The 23,872-nt window shown below is 41.5% G+C and overlaps 1 protein-coding gene across 2 annotated transcripts in view; it reads right to left on the minus strand.

The window, feature by feature from the left end:
* Positions 1 to 8,260: 8,260 nt before the first annotated feature.
* Positions 8,261 to 23,872, minus strand: part of LOC109521217 (adenylate cyclase type 1-like) — a 41,224-nt gene continuing 25,612 nt past the window's right edge. Inside the window, exons 5-20 of one of the 2 annotated variants that reach the window (XM_019878916.1) lie at positions 22,772 to 22,899; positions 20,943 to 21,101; positions 19,818 to 19,959; positions 17,560 to 17,715; positions 16,017 to 16,214; positions 15,628 to 15,725; positions 15,452 to 15,536; positions 15,064 to 15,153; positions 14,729 to 14,991; positions 13,409 to 13,535; positions 11,772 to 11,888; positions 11,509 to 11,655; positions 11,328 to 11,426; positions 10,059 to 10,173; positions 9,832 to 9,956; positions 8,261 to 9,362 (exon numbers count right to left, since the gene is read on the minus strand). In XM_019878916.1, the coding sequence (XP_019734475.1) occupies positions 8,982 to 9,362; positions 9,832 to 9,956; positions 10,059 to 10,173; positions 11,328 to 11,426; positions 11,509 to 11,655; positions 11,772 to 11,888; positions 13,409 to 13,535; positions 14,729 to 14,991; positions 15,064 to 15,153; positions 15,452 to 15,536; positions 15,628 to 15,725; positions 16,017 to 16,214; positions 17,560 to 17,715; positions 19,818 to 19,959; positions 20,943 to 21,101; positions 22,772 to 22,899 (2,430 nt within the window). In that variant the 3' untranslated portion in view covers positions 8,261 to 8,981. Of the gene's footprint in view, positions 9,363 to 9,831; positions 9,957 to 10,058; positions 10,174 to 11,327; positions 11,427 to 11,508; positions 11,656 to 11,732; positions 11,889 to 13,408; positions 13,536 to 14,728; positions 14,992 to 15,063; positions 15,154 to 15,451; positions 15,537 to 15,627; positions 15,726 to 16,016; positions 16,215 to 17,559; positions 17,716 to 19,817; positions 19,960 to 20,942; positions 21,102 to 22,771; positions 22,900 to 23,872 lie in introns of both variants that reach the window. The other variant, XM_019878915.1, reaches the window with a different exon arrangement.

Here is a 23,872-nt window from a genome sequence, read left to right on the forward strand (position 1 = left end):
AAAAAAACTCCTAGCTATGAGTGATCAACCATTGATAAATTTTCCATGTTCCAATTATGTGAAAGAAAAAAAAAATGCAATTATGAATTGAACCATTGCCATTAAAGATAACGTGATGGCACCAGTTTGAGCCTTCAACAAATTAATGAGCGAGTAGTTGGACTTTCAATTTCAGTGGTTAACTTGTTTTTACATCATATGTAGTTGAAAATTTTTTTAGAAGTGTTACCTATACCAGTGATGGGCATCTTTAATGCTAGAGGGGGCAACAATTTTAACATCGGTGTGACTCTGTGGCCACACAGTTCCTTATCACATGGATGACAGAAATTATATACATGGACCAAAAAAAAAAAAAAAAAAGCTGTTTTCTTAGTACACTCAAACCTCAGTTTTCGACCAGAAAATTCGAGATTTTTACGCCTCAGATTACGACCGAAAACCGGTTTTCGACCAAACCCGAACACGCCATTTGACTCCTCTCGGCTTCCTTATACGAGGAAGTGATGCTTCCTCATGTAGCGTTCATTGTAAGCAGACATGATTGTTGTGATTTACGCAAAACTGACTGGTTTTATGTTATTTCTGCATGGTGTATTAGCCCCTAATCATGGGCTAATAAAATAGATTCGGATTTCGAACAAATGGCTTTTCGAACAGCCTCCTGGAACGGATTATGGTCGAAAACCGAGTTTGACTGTATCTTTCATTTCTAATCTTACGTTTTCAATGTATACATAAAAAATCTAGAATCCTAACCCAACAACAAAGGGGTTGAAGCAAACAACAATAATAACCACAAACAAAATTCACAACAAAAATCAAGCAGAAATTGCTGGTCACAAGGAGCCCAGATAAACAACAAGCGCTTGAAAAAGGCAAGGTAATGGTAAAGCCGAGAATACAAACAAATTGACAAGAGTCCAGTTACATGAAAACAAAATAATGTCAATACTTACTAATGAGGGATTAGAGAGCAAAAACGACGATGACCTCGAGAGGTCTCGAAAACAACACGAGTATGAGCAGCAAACAAGCTCAATAATCCAACAGACTCAGCTAGCAGGCTGTCCTAAAATACATGGCTGACTGATGAAACATTGGCAGCAGGTGAGCAAGATGGAGGGAAGGCCTTCCTCTGCCACCTGCTGGAGACGCAAGAACAGAATCATGACATTTGATTTCGGTACCGTTTGCCCTGCATCTCATTCTGAAACCCCCCAAAAATATTTGGCTTACTCACGTAGCAGTATAGGGCAGTGTAAGACATGTCTGCCATCTTGTGGAGATTGGTGATATTACAACTTAGAAACTGCCGTTGACCGCTGCATAACCAGTTTGACACCTGTAGGTTTACATATACTGATTTATTTTCCCCCTCAATATTTTTCCTCATTTTGGATTGTATCTGATCTTTCTGGGATTCTCCCCAATTCCTCCCTTTTTTTTCATGAAAATCACATTTAATGATTATGAGCATTTAAAAAAAAAATATCCAGGGGCCACTCTGTGGTCGGGGGCCACAGTGGCAACAGTTAAAGAGTCTAGAACAAATCAACAGCAGAGTTTTACTTACTTTTAAAGTTGACTTATTTTTTTGCACTTGCATGAGAGTTAAGTTAAAATGGAATGAAAAAAATGCTAGTCCAGTTAAAAAAGGTTTGGCAATTTGTGCCTAAAAGAAAGGCCCGGGTGAGTAATTTTACTGTTGTTCAGTTACAGTTGTTCCGTTTTGATGTACACTCGCATGACAGGAATGTTATATGAACCATTTCATGTACAGTTAAATATTCTATCATGCAACGGTTTGAGACCTACATGAACGGATTATTCGTTTTAATATTAGTTTTGAGTTTAACGTACATTTTACCATTGTATGGCAGTTGGAAAGGTAAACCTGTTATTGACTCGACGTACATCAGTTCCAGTGTTGAAAAAAAGATTAAAACGTGATTTTTTTTTTTTTACCGTGTATTGCATTGAGGATAGGCTGCTGTTTTTGCTCCTCCTCCTTTTCTTCACCAACGATGTTTTGCGCTTCTTCCTCTTTACTGGCCTTGGGAATCGTTCCCATGAGTGAAGACTAGCATTTAGCCTCGTTGTGCTCCCCTCGCCCAACGGTGAATCCAGTTTCGATGATTCCGGATTTTGGTTTGACATCTGATGCGGCGAAGGCTCTTCACTGAAGGAGCGAGACGTCCGCTTTGGCCTGAGAACCTTCAATCGGACGTCGTCATCCTCGTCACTTGTAAACGCGTCGTGTTCTTCACGCTCTTGGTGTTCGAGTGTGGGGCTCGTCTCGGGTGCATCCTCCAACTCGGACTCCTCCGGGATGACATCCAGTATTTGAGACTGTTTGGAGTGATTGTGAATTATTTGACAAGTAATGTCACAGTTGGGGAATAACTGACAGTTGTTCAGCACCAAGCCTCCCTTATTATTTACATTCGTACAAATCAGTCAACACGCAATTGTTAAACTCCTCACAAAAAGTCAGGGTTTATTTGTTTTACGGGTGAATTGTAAGGATGAACCTAAAATGGAACATAACCTTTACAGATTAACTTCATTTGACCTCGTCTGACTTTTGAAAGGCAGATGTCCAATGGTTCAGTACTTTTTGCACAGCTTGCTACTCTCCAACATGGAGTTGAATGAGGTTTAAAAATAATAATAACTGATGAGTAGATTTCCTGGTTCAATTAGAAATGGTATTAGAACAGACTTTTTCATTCTGCTTTTCACATTTTGAGAACATGAGCTCAAGATAACACCTAACAATTGATAGCACTAGACTACTGCAACGCTTCAAACGGGAAACGTTGACCAAGAGGTTGTAAAAACTCACATGCTGTAGTTGACTGTCCATTGTGGCGGTTTGGTGGTTCAAACAAGAGCGCTCGCTGTCTGCAATCAGAGTAGACGATGTGGTGCTTGATGACTGATTTATGTCAAGTGTGGAGCCTAATGGCAAGTGGGTGCGGACAAAATTAAATCAATACCTGTTTCTTCATCTGTGAAGTAAAATGTAGGGGGGCGGGGGTTAACTACAATTTTATGCCCTAATTAAGAGTTTAAAAAAGATATATATATAATCCAGTATGTTAAGAAACAGCATTTTATATCCTCATTTCTGTAATGCTGTAATATGTTCTTTATGATAAAAATGTGTCTTTGGGACATAATATCTGTTTATTTTGAACGGATCTGGCAACACAAGATAAGCGCCATATCCGGTCTGTACTCGGTGCGAAATGTTTTACTTCTGGTTCAATGGTGATGAGAAGCGGCTGCTCTCTGTGCAGTCGGCAAATAAACATGCCACGTGTTTGAGTTAAACAAGAAAATTCATCTCTCGTCATGATTTTCCCAAATGCATCCCGAACAAAGCGAAGATCTCAACACAGTACATACTGAATGTCATGATGTTGTCTTGATTGTGTTTCAGCTCCAGCTAGAGTGAAGGGCGTTTCCCCTCCAGCAGGCGCACCTGTGCCGCATTTCCGAATCAAGCCTTGCCTTGTATTTAAGAACTGCGAAGATACCTAGAGATTGTCAGATTATTTTACCTCTATTGGTCTTGCGATTTGTTTCACAAATAAATATGTTTTTGTTCAAAGCCTACGATTGTGGAATCCTTGTTTTGCCCGGAATCCTTGACACCAGCAGCAACAAATTGACCAACTTGATATTGAGAGTAAAATATATACTTGCTGGAGACTTCATTTGTTCGAACTTCTCAATCCTAAAAAAAAAATGTCCGTGAAAATAAATGTTTTAAATCATGCTAACATTATTTCAAGGCTGTCTTTAGTGATGTGCTACATACGGTATATGAAATGCCGCAGCTACAAGGGAAAACACTTTGATTGCCTTTCTGCGCACTCGCTGATTCCCACGCTCTGGGTGCTCTAGATCAGGGGTCCCCAACCGCCGGTACGCGGACCGGTACCGGTCCGCCGGGCATTTGGTACCGGGCCGCACAGAAAGAACTTGCCTTAATTCCCTTTTATTTATTTCGGAATACGAAAGATGTTTTATTTTGAAAAACTACCGGATTCTCCGTTACATCCGTCTGTGTCACGCTTGACACACTTCAAGTCACGCTTCTCCGTCACGTGACGAATTACTTCAAAACAAAACGCGGGAGCTCGCAAAATGAGTAAAAAAAACCCGCTGGAGATCGCAAAGGACGGCGGCCTTAAAAGTACGTTCGAGACAACTGGATTAAAGTTATGGCTGAATACTCTGAGATCGCCACAATAGCACTGTTGCTATTTCCAACATCCTACCTGTGTGAGGCGGGGGGTTTCTGCAGCAACGGCGACGAAAACAAAATTTCGAAGTAGACTGGACATAAACCACACACTTGAGGTGTCATTGTCTCCTATTACCCCGAGATGGGACCGTCTGGTTGCAGAAAATCAAGCTCGGTGCTGTGGTGAGTGGTCATTTTCATGCACTTTGAATTTGCGTTGTATCGTATTTTGAAGGCATTAAACATTGCCATAGCGATCGGAGTGTTGCGGCCAGATTAGACGCTCCTTGTGTTTATTATTATATTTCGAAAACGCCAGTTTTCATGCAGCTCATACCATATTATTTTGTTGTATTATTTCCGCCACACCTTAAATGCCGGTCCCTGAAAATATTGTCTGACATAAACCGGTCCGTGGGGCAAAAAAGGTTGGGGCCCCTGCTCTAGATTCAAAACACTCTGCAGTAGGTCTCATGGGCACAAAAGCTGAACTTTCCATGAGCCAGGTCATATCTGAGGTGGGGGGACAGGGCAAGACCCAAAAACCGGGGGGATTTTAGCAAGATCACAAATAGGCTGTGAAAAGTTTAATTCATTCTTGATCCTCGGGATATTTTGCTGAAAGCACATTACGGACAAGTGATTCAGACTTCCGTCAATAGTTTTAAATTGTGAAAAATAAGCACAAGAAGAGATGTATGAAATCACATTTTAAGTGTTAAATGAATGTGTTGCATTGATGGAGTGGATGAAAAAAGTGTGTGCTGAAATCTTGCATGCAGTATATGGCAGGAAGCAGGTTACATTGGCTTGTGGTGGGAGGAGGGCAGCTTGCTTGCTTGTGAACTGTCATTTACCTCAGATTCCCCCTCGTTGCTCCACGTGGTGTGTGTACGTGTGTGTGTGTGTGTGTGTGTGTGTGTGTGTGTGTGTGTGTGTGCATGTACTTGAGCACCATCCAGGAATAACAAACTTTTTTTTTTCTGAGGTCGATCGTTTTTTTTTTTGTGTGTGTGTTTTTTTTGTTTTTTCAGTGAGTCCCCATGATGATTGTTAAAGGCGAGCATGTATATTACCAGTGCAAGGATCAATCAATTAATTGATGATTAAATTAACACAATTAATCACTTAAAGACCGAGTTTAATTTAAATCCTTTCATCTTATCAGTGGCAAATATTCTGAAATTTCTGTAGTCCTTCATGAATGCAGAATTATTATTTGTGTTGAATCAAAATAAAACGTGCAAACTTCTGCTTTTACTTTGGGAAGCAATGATCAACATTTTTGCCTCTTTTCTGACACATTATGAAAAAAAAAAACACTGAATGTCATCTTAATTGATTTACCTTTGTGCATTTTTGATATTGTCAATTTGAAATTATGTCCTGTTTAGAACTTTAAGGCTGCAATTTAATACTTGCTGTGTTAATCCGATTCATTAATTAATGGACAAAATTATCAACAGAATAATCGATTATTAAAATAATAATCATTAGTTGTAGCCCTAATAATATTGTATATGATTATATATATATAAATATATATAAACACGATATATATATATATATATATATATATATATATATAAACACGAGATATATATATAGATATATATATCTATATATATATATATAAACACACACATACCATATTCGTAAAGCCATTGCCTCTCATCATTTTATACACCAATATTGTATTTATTACAAAATATTCAATAAACCATCTTTACACTGTACACGTTGTAACAGAGTTTACAGGTGTTTGGGTATTTACAAAGAACAACATTAAAGAGTATGACCTGCATATCAAAGTGAATATGTGTAAAAAGGCAGGTTACAAAGACGGTTGAAGCTTGACATGAAATAAGGCAGAAACATGACATATGTACGCAGGTGCTGATCCAAACTGAAAATACTGCTGTATGGTGTACAATGGACCACCACCATTTGCGGGTGGGAGGGGCCGAGATTGACCACAAATAGCGAGTTTCCGCCAATTATCGACCTTCCCCTAAAAGTGATGACAATAGCATATTCATAATTTAAACCAGAAAATACCACAAAATGTGATCCGAAACCACCACCTGCAACCATCTTTAAACATTATTGTGCCTTTGAAAAGAAATTACACTCAACAGCTCACAGCAAAACACGGATTTTGCATCGCTAAAGCCCAAAGCCCGAGTGGACAAAGTAGCTGTCGGCCAATTTACCCGAGGCGACGTACAGTCGATAAGGCAGGAGAAGAGCGCTACATCCTCATGTAGCATCTACTCACAAGCGCTTTTGAAACGCGCTTCTCGGGGTCACACGAACATCAACGGTCGCTTTTCTTGTACATCATCCTTGCACTTCACTCTCCAGGTGAGATACGCGACCACCGTTACCTAGCCTGTTGCTAGCCACTGTCCGATCTCTTGACAACAAGATGGCTGATCTCAGAATCGGGATAACATCTTTAAGTGAAATTAGATAGTAGTGTGCTCTGATTTTTTATGGACCACTAAAAAATCATTAGGATCTGCAATCCAGCTGTGGATCTACTGCGTCCACTGCGAAGCCAACATATCAAAAAACAAACGTGGCAGATGGTGGAGAGGGAGAAATACTACTCAATGGATACTGAAGGGCTAATGCTAAAGTGTAGAACTTTAATTTACCAGTGGAGTTCAGTGCAGCGTTCATACTGTGTGATTACACCCCAATGGAGGCTAACAAGACCGTAGTGTTTGCTCTGGTGAATGAAATCATAGACAAACACGAGACTGCACAGTCAGGACCATTTTTTCGTGTCGCCAAGCTAGGGCTAGCTGTGCGCATGGGCAGAGTTTTCTTTCTTGACAGCACCTGTACCACAACTTAGACCTGCTCTTAGCCCGTATAAGGTTTAGTCTACTTTCTGCCAGCAAATTATCAGGTGTGTAGGGGACGTGTACAAAAAATGGTCCACTGGAACACCCACCATGGCGCAGCGCCATCTGCCAAATTCCCAAACAAGCTAAAGGGCGCTTGCACATGCACGAAAATCAACATGCACCAGTTTTTACGCCAAGCTTAAAGTCTACGAAAATAGGGCCCGCAGTATTTGTTGCAGCCAGTGGTTTTAACCATTGTTACCTCAGATCTGCTTTCCCAAGGTACATACAAAAAGTGTGCTACTGTTGACATTATTTCGGGAGAAAAAATCTTGACTTTTCTTTCGCCTCGTTACAGTAAATCAGGAACAGATGAGTTTTTTAGTGAAAACATGGAGAATGGGATGCCAAAGAAACGCTCAACCGTGAATATGTGGGGATCCACTGTATACCTAGAAGAGGAATGTAAGACAACTGCACCATTGGTTGGATGGCTGCTTCTGTTATAAATGCGTTATAAAGTACATTTGGTTTTGTGCAATTGTGTGCTTTAATACTGTTATGTAATACTGTGTGTGTGTCTGGTTTGGGAAACTTTTTTTCTGATATAAAGAACTACAAATGTTTATTCGGAGGTATGATGAGCATGAGTAGATTGGAGGGTGTTTTTTTTTTTTTTTTTTTTTGTAAGAATTGCACACTGGCCTCAGGTTCCCCACTCGTGTTATATGTGTTTGTATCTAAAGGGCACAATTATGTGTTTACTCCATTAAATAAGAATAAATAAGAATAGTGGTGAAACACATACAGTGGAACCTCTAAAAGTCCATCCATCCATCCATTTTCCGATCCGCTTTATCCTCATAAGGGTCGCAGGGGGTGCTGGAGCCTATCCCAGCCGTCTTCGTGCAGTAGGTAGAGGACACCCTGAATCGGTTGCCAGCCAATCGTAGCCTCTAAAAGTCCAAAATTGCAAAATGGTCCTTGTTTTTCAGCGTTCTCCACGACTGATGTGATGTTTATTTGACATCCTGCACAAAGGATGAGTTCTTTTGCTTTTTCTTTGGCTCCCCCCCACCTCACCTAGAAAAAACGTATTCCAAATGAAGGAGTATCATTGTTATTTTTTAAATTAATTTCTTTTTTAAAATAAAAACAAATGTAAAGCAACCTTCAATGCCTTACAATCAACCCTTAGCGGTTCCACTGTAGTTTGTTCAAGTGGGGTTGAAAAAAAAAAGACACATTTGAGCTTATCAGATGGTTTGTGAAAGAGTCACATGTGCGAACCTGGTGGATGCCATGTTGAAAATATCATTCCTTTGGTTTTCTTGCAAGGGGGATTGTAGCTATGGCTGTCGAGGTGTAAAAAGATCATGCACCAGTGATAAGAAATGTGTCAGCAAAAGTGTTCCAAATGTGGTTGTGCTGTGTCATCGAATGATACATCACCATACACACTCACAACAAGTGCACGCGCGCACACACATGCTTAGGCGCACCATAAGAAACACTGTGCGACGACTGCAAATAATACAATGCATCCTTGGCATCATTAGAAGGACTGTGCAAAAGCAATAATAGCAAGATCAGTCTTTTTTTTTTTTAAATACACATACTGTAGAATAGCCCCCTCTGCAGAATTTGTTTTACCTGCAAAGAAAGGATGGAGTGTCTGAGTGTGTCCAAAGAAGAGAGAGCAGCTGAAATTCCCTAAAAAAAAAAACAAAACAAGAAACAGCAAGTGATTGTCTGGACTCATTTCCTCAATGAGCGTCACACCTGCAGGAAACATGCAGGCCGCTCTCCTCAAGGCCTCCATCTTGGCTCTTCGTACCTTCACTGAGGTCACACACTTGTGTTTGTGTCTACACCGCAGCATCAGCCGCAGTCGCCACAGCCTCAATCTCAATCTCTGTCACATCTCGATCCTCCCCCACCTCCTCTTCCTCCTCCTCACCCACCGCAGGCACGCGGGAAGAAGGCAAGCACGTGGGCTGGCTGTTGGGGGAGGCGGCGACGGAGGAGACGCTGCCCAGGTTGGCGGGCACGCTGGTTTTGCCGCAAGAGTGGATGCGGCGCGCCAGGCTTGCCGAGCGTACCACCGAGGAGGTGGTGGCCGTGCCCACGCCCTGCACCTTGCCCTCCAGGAAGTACGTCAACATCTCGCCTTTGCCCTTCACACTCACTTTGCCGCGGCACACCAGGTCGTAGTCGGAGTTCAGCAGGCGGTAGACCTCCTCCGTCACCTGGATTCAAGGATATTATGGTCAACGGAAAACTAAAATTGTGAAAACATTTTTGTTCACAAAAATGGAAATGCTTTAAAAAAATAATAATAATTACAAAACTAAAACTAATAATAATCATGACAAAATATCCTTTATTTTTATTCAATTAATATCATACACTTATTGTAAAGGTATTTTTTTTCAGTGTTTTACTTGAATTTACTACACAACACTCAGTGACTTTTTTTGTTTTCATCTTACACTTGACAAATACTCCATATATTTAAAAAAAAAAAAAACTATAACCCTAAAACTAAAAAAAACAAACTAACTAATTGATCTCAATTTTATAATAATTAAAAATTAACCACATTTTAGCATTACCGCTCCTCTTCTTTCCATTTCAGCTTGTCCCATTTCACAAACTACTCAACATCATTCGTTTGAACGGAAAAGGCTGAAAAATGTGCAGAATTTTGTTTTTGACCTGAATCTTCCCTGGTACTCCCGTGCTGTCCATGCGACTGGCCACGTTGACCGTATTCCCCCAGATGTCATACTGAGGTCGCCGTGCCCCGATGACCCCTGCCACCACTGGGCCAACATTGATCCCTGCGCCGGCATGGGACATTGAGCAAACCAAACAACTCATGAACAACCATCATACTTTGACTGGTACTGTATGTTGTCGTTGCTGGGCGTGCGTAGACGTACCCACTCTCAAGACAAACTCATTATAAGATTGATAGTTGATTTCATCCAACACGTCAAACATCTCAATGGCATAGTCTGCTATCGTGCTCAGGTGGTCGTAAATTGACTTCTTGGCCTGAAAAAGCAAACAAAAAGACGTAATTTGCGCCATATCAAGAAAGATGTATCGTATTGTATTTGCGTGTACGACTGTTTGAGTCTGCTAGCTAGCTTTTAAATTTAATTTGGCCATATGGATATGCTGTAAATGGAGACGGTCACTCCTCAGCAAGCCGCAGTCATAATACTCATTCTTCTCACAGGATAAATAATATATGGCTGTGAGTATTGGTATATTAACTGTCTATATCGACTGCTCCATCATTTGTGTTCATATAGCTACCACTTCAAGGGCTATAACGGTGCAACATTGATGCTATCTGTTCGGCTTTTTCATTGTTAGCATATGGCAGAACAGATTTTCCTAACGGCAAAGCTCTGTGGTTCTTTTAAATATAAGATAAGATAAGATAAACATTATTTGTCCCACACTGGGGAAATTTTCAGTCTACAGCAGCAAAATTGGGGGGTGGGGGGAGAAAAAAAAAGTGTTTCATTGCACAAAATAAATGTTTCAGAAAAAAATTGTACACAGTTTAATGTAAGTGCAATATAAAATATAGCATTAGCAATATATTTGTAGAATAAATATAATAAATTAGCAATAGCATAGAAAACACAGCATAGGGTGGCTGTGCTATTTACAATGGTTACAGGTTTTCGTAATTCAAACTTTATGACTGTAACTATATTTCTATGGATTCTTAGTGACTGCCGGAGCATCCTGTTACTCGGAATCTTCATGTTCACGTGAGAAGATTGTGTAGGAAATATATACCCATTCAGGGGTCACAAGTGACTATTTTGGTATGTGTACTTGAACTCCGCGTGCGCGAACCGAACATTCAGTGCTCTAAGCACTGCCCCTAGCAGTCAGTAAGGATGAAATAGAACTCTTTGATGTTTACTTTGACAGCTAATTTCAGCCAAATAATGGCTTGTTTTGTAGGTTAGCCCACAAGAGGTCCCATCGGTCAGTGGTTCAAGTAAAAAATTTTTTCCCTCAAGTGGCACAGCTGGCATACGCGAAATGGCTGCGTAAAATGAAAAAAGAGGCATGGATCTGAACGTCTCTTGTAAATACACAATTTTTTTGTTTTTTTGTTTGTTTGTTTTTTTTTTGAGGGTGGGGTGAGACATAAATATCACACACATGCGGTTGTGTCTCACCTTGGTTCCAATAGTTGGGACGAGGCCCACAGCTGCCATGTACGTGCTGCCTATGGTCTTGATCTTTTCAATATCTTTGTAGCACGCTTTATCCATGAGCTGGAAGATGCACATTCAGATTTAAAATCCACACCAAAAGTGTGGCTTTTCATACTACGAGTCAGAAGTAAAATAACGAAACCTCATCAAAGTCTGCAATGATCTCATTGAGCAGTCTCAAGCATTCCACTCCCATGTTGTTGCCATCCAACTCGATGTAGAAGTCGTTGAAGTTTGGGATGGAGGCAAACAGGACGCCTACTTGCGCATACGACTGGTAGTATAAGTCCTAGAAGAAGAAAAAAAAAGAGAAGAAATGATGTGTAGCCGTGAGGACTTCTGTTGCCACGTCTCGTGATGGTCTACCTGTTTGTGTGTGTCTGCTTGTCTATGAGCTGGGCTCACCATGTTCCTGGGGTTGGACAGCAGGAAATGTTGGGCCACGTGTGCCGGCAACAGATTGAACAGGATCCGCCTGTTGTCCAGTTTGACTTTTTCCATGCCATCCCTTTCCTCCTCCGCCTGTCAGCAGACATGCAACGCTCGTACGGTTAGCGACACACGTAGCTGGATACAGCTTGAAATTCAAGAGGACATATTGTGGAAAATGCACTTTTTTAATGGCTTGTATACCAATGGATGGGTCTCTGAATTTCCTAACACCTAGTAAATCTTTTATGATCTGCTTGTTTCTAAAAAGTGATCTGTGAGCAAGTATTTCTGCACTCATGCTAACTTAGATGGCACGTTTCAATGAGGGCAAGGTTCGCTCGGCTGTGGTAAGGCTCCAGAGCCACTTTCAAGCTATCCAGAGCCACTTTCAAGCTATGGCCGGACTACACTGAAACACAACGGTGCAGAAACACCGCAGAGCTGCACTGAGTTTTGTTGGAAGTACACACAGTGATTAGCATTAGCTAACAATGTTAGCCTCGGATAGGTGACGCATGCTTGATTGCTCTGCCAAGTTGACAATGCACATACAAACACATACACAGTGTATGAAGTGTTAACTTTTATTATCTTTATAGGTGCCCCCCCCCCACACACCTTTTTTTTTTTTTTTTGATAATTAAAGGATTTTCACACTGCTAAATCTCAATTTTCTGGAGTTTGGAGTGTTTGGGCAAAGTTATCAAGTAAAGGGAAAATACTTTGAGTATTAATTCTCATAAAAGGTTTTGTTGAGGAAAATACAACAGCAACTAAACAAAACTTCCCCATTGTCATTTCTGAATTTAAAAAAGTGCACAAGGTTAAACAGCAAATTTTGTCGAAACTTTTTTTTGCGGTCGCGTTTCAGAAATTAGAAGAGAGAAATGTAAGTATTCATTGAAAATGTAAATAAAGTAACTAAAAAGCTTTGAGCTGAATGAAATATTGGCCTACATTTGATGAAACAGGGACAATGCAGAGAGGATAGAAAAACAGAAACTTAAGTCTCAGTGTGATCGCTCAATATCAAAACCAAAGTTGGTATCAATTTTCCCGCTATTTAGATCAATATACCCACCAAAAATGCAATTTCAGGCGTATACGCATTTGGACATTTTGAACTCTTCCTTGTTTGTGGCTCTTCCTGCCTACACGGTTGCCTTAGGAATCATACTCTCTGTTTTATTTCAAAATGGATTTGGTCTATGTCAATGGCCACGATTACTTCTGAACAAACACCTGTACCATCAACTTTCTTTTTCACTTTTTTCAGTTGAAAATGTAATCTATACGGTCAGTGTAGAAAAGTGTGACATTTTGGAGCCAACTCTACCGCCACAATATTCCTTCCCGTTTTCACCAGGTGGGGTCAGTAAAACCTTTCCATTTTAATTTTCACATCGTTTCTCGCCAACTTCAGCTTCTCACTACGCAAAATAGTAATTTTCCAAATTAAATGGAGCCAAAATATACCACTGACCCCATTTATTGCCAAAGAACAGAAACCTGGCAGCTTCTATGTACATAATTATTGTATTATGTATATCAATAGTCCACTTTTGTGATGTAGCACATCATTGTATGGTGATGAAGACATGCTGGCTGACCTGCACAGCCCAGAGGAAGTCCAAGCGCAGTTTGAGGTCAAGCTGCCTGGAGTGGAGGGCGAGGGCACTGACGAAAAGCAACAGAGACAGGATGGGCTCATAGCCCCGGATGTGGAAGGACCCCCCACTGTGGACGAGACCAAGGTACAAAGTCAGCACCGGGGGGGCCGGACCACCCAAGAAAAACTACACGGGAGGCTTGAGGCGATCCCCCACACAGTCGACAGCCAACACGTGTTAAGTTATACAACAATGTGGATTTCAGTCCAACATTTGCCAAGTTGTGTGAATGTTGAACTAAAATTAATCAATTGTAGAAATTGCAATTTCGTGCTCCCTGACTAGTGTATGACATAATGTGTGTCCAAAAAAAGGAGAGCTACGATGTTATTTTTCTCATCTAAAGCACTCCTAGGTATGGGTTAGGGATACACAAGAATTTAGAGAAAAAAAAAAAACAAATAAAGGGCATGTAACAATGAGCTGACCATTTACCATGTGTCCAATCAGATTGCTCTGATGTTCTCGTCTATGCAGATCACGGCCTCTAGGGGGCGTATTTGCATATTACTGTATCAAGGAACTGTGATTCTGGTTTCAATATCATGCATGATTAGCTTCAGTCAAATTCCCAACAAACTAGGGTATTTTTCATTGAGAAATTACAGCCAATTTAAGCAGAATATATCTATACAGCCGTCCATCGATTGTCTATCATGGGTTGGGTGAGATACACCCTGACTTGGTCACCAGCCAATCACATCACATCATTAAATAATTCCATTCAAACTCCTCAAATCATAATCACTCTATCTGTGGAAAATTTTGAGTCGTGAATGACCCAAACAGACGTGTTTTGGGATGTGAAGAGCATACAAATGAGATTTGAATCCACAGCCACAGAATTGTGACGCAAATGTGTTAACCAGTAGGTCACTGTGCTCCTACTTTGGGTTCCGAAGTCAGGCTAAATCAAAAGAATTCCACTGTCACTTCAAATGGTGAGAATGGAATGCACGCGCTTGAAAAGGGTGGAAAATGAGAAACACACACACACACACACACACACACACACACACACACACACACGCACATGCTGTACATCAGAGCGTATGTACTGTAAAGCCGCCCCCAAACTCCTGCTAATCTGTTTCCCTCACAGCGTCACAGAAACGTAACGCTTCCCAAATGAAATGTGCGGTCTAACCCTCCATTTGAGGAAAGCGTGGAAAATCAAAGGCGCTGACAAGCATCCCATTGGCATGATTGCCGAGCAGCCCGTCTGATGTCGCCCCCCACTGAGCCCGGGGCCTCACCCACCCGGCGGTCTTGCGAAAACCGCTGAGCTCCAGCACGGTGACATAGAGCACTCCCAGCAGGAGCATCAGCGCCATCTTGGGCAGCCAGGAGACGCGCAAGAAGAGCGCCAGGGTGAGCGTGCCCACCGCGCATGACAGGAAGGCGTAGTGGGCGCCCTCGCAGGGCATCTCGGCCATGGTACGGCTGGCGCCGTTGTCGGTGTCGATGATGACGATGGAGCTGTTGGTGCTGGCGGGACCCCACAGCCACGGCATGCAGCCCACCTATATAGAGTACAAACAAAACTCAAGGTATGCACTTCATGATGCGATGAACTCGATTTGCACGTGACTTACCACACAGGCCTGGGCCACAGCGTAGATAAAGAGCACGATGAGAATGCAGAGAGCAGTGCGAATCTGAATGGTCAGGCATCCTGGAAAACACTGATTCACAAAAGCATGAGAGAATTTACATTTACATGTACATGTAAGTGATTTTGCTCAGTAATAATCAGGGAGGCGGGATTGTGGTCGACTGGTTAGCAGGCCAGCCTCACAGTGCAGAGGTGCAGGGTTCGATTCCGGCTCCTTTGTGGAGCTTGCATGTTCCCCCCTTGGAAACACCGACTCCAAACTGAACTGATAAATTCGAATTTTATAGAATGACGCAGGCCTTGTCTACTCTTTTTGAGAAGATGATGATAAAATGTGAAAGAGAAGGAAGTGACCAAGCGGCACGCACCTGTACTCTTGTGATATGCAGGTACATGATGCATGCGACCAGGAAACAGATGCAGAAGACAAGCAGCACCAGCACCACTGTACCCCTGAACCACCGCCCCCACCCCCCAAAAAAAAAGTGTAAGAAGAAGTCGACAAATAATGCACAGTAGTGGTGTGAGTAAGTACAGTTCATACTGCGGTATGATGAGAAGATAGACGAGGCCACACAAAGCAGCGAGGATCAGAGACACAACCACAGCACTGGTGAAGTACTCATCCGGAATCTGATGGTACTTTTTCGGACCAAAAAGAGCAGAGAGAGGGCAGTAGTGATCATTCCGAAAGTGTTTCTACAATTTTAGTTTTAGTTATTTCGTTGGTTTTCATGATCTACAATAATCTTGAACAGAAGAAAAGTGAGAGTCAAAGGCAGATAAATGCCAGGCGGATTTGGACGTACTTTCCGTAACGCTGCCTAAAAAGGCAGAAAAGACTAAAACACTCATGTTTTAGTCACTTCCGTTTAGAAGTGATGTTCTAAACCGAACTGTGCCATTTGCTGTTTTTTCTAGAGCGTGGCTCACCCTCTGCTCGCGTTCCGAGCACTTGTACATGAGCGTGAGGAAATTGAGGTCGGCCGTGTCCGACTCGGTCTGCCGGGCCTCGATCAGCCGCCCGATGTAACGGTTGACCCGCGTTCTGGGGCTGTTCTGGACCACGTTGGCCTGGTGAGCGTTGGGCCGGTTTCTCAGCTTTTGCGGTGCTGTCCTCATGGCCCTCCGCTGTGTGTGTATGTGTGTGTGAAGGTGTGTGTGTGTGCGGGGGGGGGTGGGGGGATTGAAGAGAAAAGAAGAAAATAAAGAAAAAGAAGGAGAGGTCGTAACGGCTGCACTTGGGAAGGGTTATTGTGCTGGAAAAAAACGTCAACAATACGACCGGGCCGCTGATTATACTTTCAAATGAAACCGCTGCCGTCACATTTAACTTCATTAGTGGATGCACCCTGCTGAGACTAAGTGTCTTTGGCAGCCACAATGAGGAGAGGTGCAAAATAGTAGGCACTGGAGCATCAACAGAGCGCCTCTGTTTTGATTTTATTTTGTCTGCACTCATACAGTAGTGTACAGTCCACATAAATAGCAACACTTTGTATACATTTTTTTGTTCCTTCATCTCGAACGGGGGTGATCAAACTTTTCTGCTCGTGGGCAACGTTCGGCGAGACTTGGGCCATTTCAGATAAGCTAAACAAAATAAACAAATAAAGCAAGAACAATGTAATTTGCAATTTCTAGGGAAATTGCACAAAAAGGCTGAAACGCTGAATGAATAACTATTGTTAGGTGGAATGATTTGTAGAATTATATTGAAAAATATGGAGTGATGTGACATGGTATTGAAAATAATTCGAGTTAAAAAAAAGGAGTGATGTGACATGGTATTGAAAATAATTCGAGTTAAAAAAAATGTCATTGGGAATGAGTGGGGAATTTTTGATGGGGCCCGGAAATTTTAGCATGTTGAAAATCATTTCCAAGGTGAATTGAATGAGCTGAACATTCAGAATTTGCAATGGGAAAGATGAATCTGTTTTTGTCGAATGTGTCAGTGAGAATGAATAGAGACTTTTTTTGTGGTAACTTCATTTGGGAAATTGTTGAATTTTTGTTAAATCCGATTTTTTGGCACGCGAATTTAATGAGCTGAACACTTTGAATTTTAAAAAGGGAACATGTGAATTTTGTTTTGTTGGAAGTGTTCATTGGGAATACAGTAAATAGGATTTTTTTTTTTGGTGGTTACTGTAATGGTGAAAAGGTTGAATTTGTGGTCAGTGGGAATTGTTGTCAAGTTGAAAATCGTTATCAAGATGAACTGAATGAGTTGAATGATTTAAATGTCAAATGGGAAAGCTGTAAAATGCGTAATGTTGAATGTGCCATTGGAATGAACGATGATAACCTTTGCTGGAAACTAAGCCTGATTGGCAATGAATGGGGAATTTTTGGGATGAAAAATATTCGCCCACATATGAACATATAAACAGCCGCATAAGGTCTAGTTACACAACCCACCCAAAAAAAAAACCCAAACAAAAACAAATATAAGCACAGTGGGAGTGGTTACCTTATCACCATCCTCACAGTTCATGACATTAGAGAAGGGGATCTCAGCCTTGAACATCTTTCGGCAGTGCATGAGTTGCACCAGCAAGTAGCACACCGTCTTGAACTTCATCTTTTTGGCCGGCTTGATATCCGACAGAATCAATCCTGGGAAGATCTGTGCGAGACGGCAAGGAGGATTTGAAAAAGTCAGTCATGATCGACGGGGACTGGAATAGGTGTATTATTTAAGGTGTGTGTGCGTGTGTGTGTGTGTGTGTGTGTGTGTGTGTGTGTGTGTGTTTGCGTGCATGTGTGTGTGTGTGTGTGTGTGTGTGTGTGTGTGTGTGTGTTCACATTATCATGTAGTCATTACTAGCAGGATTAGGAACTGAACCACAGAGACAATGTGGGTCAATCCCACAGTTTCAGCACGTCTGAGCTGAGTCATTGAGCTCAATGCAAGGTTACAATATAATGTACTTCATTTAGTTTTGATATACTGTATATATATATATATATATATTAAAAAAAGCTCCATGGCTTTACTTTATGTTAACTGTTTTGTTAAGCGCTTTGTTACAGCTGCCGCTGTTGTGAAAGCGCTATATAAATCAGCATGTATTGTATTGTATTGTATATATATATATATCGTGGGATTAATTCATTTTACAGAGCAGATTGACTAAAACATGTTGTATGCATTTTATGATATATATTGTGATATGTAACAAGGGTTCCAAGAGTATAAAAATGGGCAACCGTGTCATCCAAAAATCAATAAGACATACAGTATATATTTGTTTTACTGGGTTTAAATACTGCACCGCTTTATTTCAATATTTTATTTTTCGCATATAAGATACAGTTCACAAAAAGAGAGCAGTGCAGTTTCATGTCTTTATTTTACTGCAAAATCTAACCATAAAATCAACTGAAAGTTGATGGTAAACATCCATCCATTCATCCATCCATCCGTCCATCCATCATCTGATCCACTTATCCTCACGTGGATGCAGTTTGCAGTAGAGTCGAATTACTTTGCCAAATGCTAATAGCTTTCTCTCACATTTTGGTGAGAAGACGAAAACAGTATTCCACCGCCTCGTCATACGGGATAAGGATTGAGGCCTGACGTAAAGAGCAAAAATCTATCAGCAATAGAGAATAGATGTCACAAGATGGCAGTAGAGCACTTCCTCAACTGACTTCAACATCGTTCCGTGGCACCAAAATGCCGGAAAATGGCAGCAAAACACCTTTTTTGAGTAAATAAAGTTCCTCAACTCACTTCAACGTAGTTTGTCGGCACCAAGATACCAGAAGATGGCAGTAGAGCATTAATTTTGTCTACATTTATTTCCTCAACTTGCTTCAATATAGTTTCTTGGTCCCAATATGCCACGGAACAGCAGCTAAGTAGTACTTTTGTTTAAGTAAAGCTTCTCAACTCCCTTCAACATGATGTCACCAAACCACTACTTTGGTCCACATGAACTCACTTCAGCATAGTTTCTTGGCTCCAACATGCCACAAGATGGCACCATATTGAGGCATCTACAAAAAAATTCTAAATTTTTTTTTGGGGGGGGGGGGGTCAATGAGTGTAGTATCCAAACAGAACTGTCTTAACCTTCAGTCTTCACACACTGCACTTAAATCGTTACAATCTAAGAATACCACTAAGAAGAGTAATTTTTACTATGATTTTTAGCACTCGAGTACTTGAATCGTTTTTTTTCCACGGGAGACTTGCAGAGATAGCGCTTTATATTTCCGCCACGAGAGGAGCAGCAGAACATGTGAGAAGAGAGCTGCTTGTTGACGTGTTTGCCACACGCGCGCATCTGTATGCATGCTCAACTCTGCAAATCTATGATGAAAGACGCCCACCCCCCCGACCCCCTGTCCTGCCCTTCCCCCACCTAGTTGAGTTCATTAGAGGCTGGAAGTGACATAATCTGCACATCAAATGTGTGAGAGCTCCATTAGATCACGCTTGATGCTTTACACTACACTCGGGGTACTTTTTTTTTCTCTTCCTGTGAGATTTTAGTGCAGGAGAAGCAACCAAAGGATAAGCCTCCTACTTCAATTGAGCCTTATCTGACTTTCCTTGTGGATTATCTCTGCACAGTACACCCTCGAATGTATTAAGGGTTCACTTAGGGCCACGGCCTCATAAAGAACACAACTGAAAGTGTGGCAGTAGTCATTTCCCCCCCTTCAGGGCCTGGACATGAAGACCACATGACAGATAGGAAATGGAAAATGGCGTACCTTGCGTCGGTGAGATGGCACGATAAAGAAAGTTTCGATCTGGTGTTTTTGGAGAAAGACGTTACGCTCGTGACCGTTTCCCGGCTCCACCTCGTAGTCTCCATTTAGGCACTCTAGTGTGGATCTGGTGATGTGGACCTTCCTGTGGAAGGTAGCCAAAAAGAAATTAGGAAGTTGGCAAGATAGCATGAAAAAGTGTAAATGCTTGTCGCTAAGCATTCACAAAAAAATTTCTCCTTTTTTTTGTTTTACAGATATCTGCCTCACAGTATTTAATATGTATGATTTATTTTTGTCGAGCCTTCACAATAACATTTTTGGAGTCGAAATGCTCATCTCTACGCATCCCCCACACGCATTTGATTCAACACGCAATAGTATCAGCGTGATTTGCCTTCTCTCAGCATTCAAAGGTAAATAAAACTGGAGTGGAAATGCATTTGCGTAATAATTGTCTCACAGCTATCATGTGACAGTGTTTGATTCACAATAACATCAGTGTGAATAAATTTCTTTCGGCATTCTCACAGACAGTATTTTTTGGGCCCAATTGCCTTGCTTTCTCTTGGCATGCAACAGTTAAAAAAAATGGAGCCCAAATGCATTTGTGTGAATGTTTGTCTCTCAGACTTCATGCTCCATTTTTTTGATGAGCAGTAGCATGTAAGTGAATATTTTTCTCTCACACACTGCCCTCAATAATTATTTTGTCATGCAGATAGTGCCAGTGTGAATGCTGGTGTCTCAGTATTCACAGTTTGACAGATTTTTTTGTTTATACCGATTGGCATTATTATTACTCATGGTAATATGAATGGTTGTCCCTGATAGTAGAGTTTTTTTCTAGCTTCCGAAATTAGCTTTTGAACATGATTTCAGGATGATGTGTTGATCATGGTGGCACCAGTTTGTGACAGCACTATAAGCTGGCCCAAACTACAGTCGGAAAGATGAATCAAGTCAGCAGCGACACCACCAGTAGGAAACTACTTCAAAATAAAAGTGTAATAAGGCAGTGATATCCAGGTATTAATTTTTTTTTTTTTTATTGACTCGTTTCACGCTTGTCTCTCAGCATTCACAGATCTGATTGGTGTCAATGTCAGTCTTTTGCCCAATACTGACCCAGGCAGTCCACCGGCCTCCATCACGTTGGCGAGAGTGACGTCGTTGGACCACACGTCATACTGCCACTTCCTGAGGCCCAGCACCCCACACAGCACCCGGCCCGTGTGCAGGCCCACACGCATGTTCAGGTTGACTTCCGTGGCCTCTGCCACTGACCTGAGAGTACCAGCAACAAATGTTATTAACATGATGACACATCCAGAAATGCATTGCAATATAGTGGACAAACATATTTTGCATTACAGCAAACCCCCATCCATCGTGGCAGTTATATCTGCAATAAGTGAAATTGGTGAGATAGAAATACCCAATTTAAATACTTCATAGGTATTATTGTTCTCTGGTCTTGAAACACACTTTTCAAACAACACAAATATATTTAAAACGATATATTGACATATTGAGAAAAAGAGCAATCAAACAAAAATATTGCACAGTTTTACAGTATACCAATCCCTCTGCATTTCCAGTAAACAATCCATTTTTGCTTTCTGTTGGCATAAAAAGCAGGATGGGAGAGGATTTCCTTCCACTGCTATGTGGATGGCTGTCAGATCTATGTTCTGCTGAGCAGAAAAGATGCTTTCTCATTGAGGCCACTTTTACTCTGTCTGGAGGAAATCAAGACCTGAATGGCATTGATTTAATGAAATTTCAATGAAAAGAAAACAGAAGTGATGGTTTTTGGTCCCAGTGGCCCTTGTACACCCCATCCTGCTGACTTGGGCGCCCTGGCTCCTAACCAACAGTCTCGAATTTGGGTCTTAAACTGCACAGTTATTTTAAATTGGACTGAGTTGAGATTCACTAATCTCCAGCAAAAACTAGGGGCTTCATCTAATTCACGACACTAAATTAATACAAGCACGATAGGAAATGGCTGATTGGAAACTAAAGCATACCTGCAGCAAACGTGTCCACTAAATGCTCTTAAACTATTTAACCTTGAACAGTATAACATCACCAATATGGATTTTCTCTTCTTTCTAAGTATAAAAAGGAACATTTGCAGAGCTGCGCAAGGATTACATTTCTTCAAATGTGCTCTAATTTGCTCTTCAATCCCAAAATAAAGGTGACCAAAGAGGATCGCAGCAACTTTAAGCAATGTCACAATCTTCATAGTCAAACTTAAATCAAGTCATGAACGTATCAAATTAGGAATGATCTTTCTCTGTCCCTCAAGCTCGCTGTGGAGGATATCCAATTAGAAACTCCAAGGATTATATTTTATGGAACGCAATCTGACAAGAGACATTATAAATGTATGCGTATAGACAAAGCCAATGTATCCCACTGGGCAATTGTCATGAAATGGATTGATACACCAGTACTGAACACATTTATCAAACCACATTTCACAAAAACGAGAGGAGAACATCCAGCACTCCCCAATAAAGGAAAACATTTGTTTTGAATTTACTCAAAATTAAATTTACCGGTACATGAAATAAAATCATCTGGATCCAGATACATAGAGTAGATGTAGAGTCTACTGAAAACATGTAACTGGATCCACATAATTTTATTTCTTGCAAACAAGAGAAATCCCAAATTATTATCACCCCGATGGGAGCAAAAAAAAAAAAAAAACCAAAAGTGTTGCATTTAAACTTCTGTTCCGTATATAACCTAAGTAATGGACGAGAAATGGAACTCAAGTGTGCTCAAGTCACATGACTAGTCTGTAAACAAACTCAGTGCAGCTCAGCCTCTGGCGAGCAAAATCGATTGTAAAGCGACATAAAATGGCATTTTAGTGTTTTTTGTATCCTGACCGTTCACAATGGCAGCACAGTGGACAGCTGGAACGTCAGATCACTCACGTTATGGTGTCAATCATGTCCAGTCCCATCTCCACGCAGCAGTGGGCGTGGTCCGTCTTGGGCTGCGTCAGGCCAGACACGCAGTAGTAGCAATCACCCAGGATCTTGATGCGGCGACAGTGGTTCTCCTAGCAACACGCGCATGACAAATACACACTGTCATTGGGACAATAACAGCATATATGTGGCGTATAATCATGCATGATCAATGCCAAGCAAGGTCAAATGAGGCTGGGGAAGATTTGATCCTACATCACAGTCACCCCGAACTGCTTAAAGCATGTCAAATTATGCAAATGAGCCACGCATATTTGGTTCTGACATATGGAGGCGATGTGAAGAGTTGGTCCCTCCATGGCTCACTGGCAGTAAGCAAGAAAACAGAATACAAAGCGCCATTATCGGAGCGTATGAGCCAGGGGAATCGGGTTACCATTGACGCCGTCGCTCACAACCCCTTCATTGTCTCCATGGAGGTAATGGGATCACTGGCCGTGCATGCGAAGAGCAACAAAGACTCATAATTATGCACATTGGCGGCAGCGCGGACGCACGGCGAGGAAGACGGACGGGCTATTTTTAACATGCCAGCCGCCCTGTGTTGCGGCGAAGGGCAATCTGCATGTTTGCATGTTGCTGCTGTTGCTAGCTGCAAGGCTCGCAGATTTTGCGGATGTTTACAAAGGACAACGAAAAGGCACAAATGACCTCGTGAACAAACAATCACATTTACAAAGAAGAAATATTGCTGAAGGCCAAGCACAAAATTTGCTTGGTGTCGATGTAGACGTTTCAGTTTCTTCTTGTTTCACGTAAGCATCGTGCGTCACGCATAGCAGCTAACTTTTCTTGTGTGTCTAAATTAGCCTTCAGAAACTGAAAGCTGCGAGCGATACTGGTAATAGTCGGGCTGCAACTCACAATTCCATTTGTCAACAGCAAATTGTAACCAGAGACGGCTTTATGTCCTTTAAGATATTTTCTTTGACATTGATAAACCCTTTCAGGGACAGCGGTTACTACAGTGGACAACTTGTCATGTTATCAGGTTACAGGGTGCATTCAAATGCTTAAAAAAAAATTAACATTTGCTGTTGACCA

Source organism: Hippocampus comes, unplaced genomic scaffold (assembly GCF_001891065.2).
Source record: "Hippocampus comes isolate QL1 unplaced genomic scaffold, H_comes_QL1_v1.1 scaffold85, whole genome shotgun sequence".
In the NCBI taxonomy this organism is placed as follows: Eukaryota; Metazoa; Chordata; class Actinopteri; order Syngnathiformes; family Syngnathidae; genus Hippocampus; species Hippocampus comes.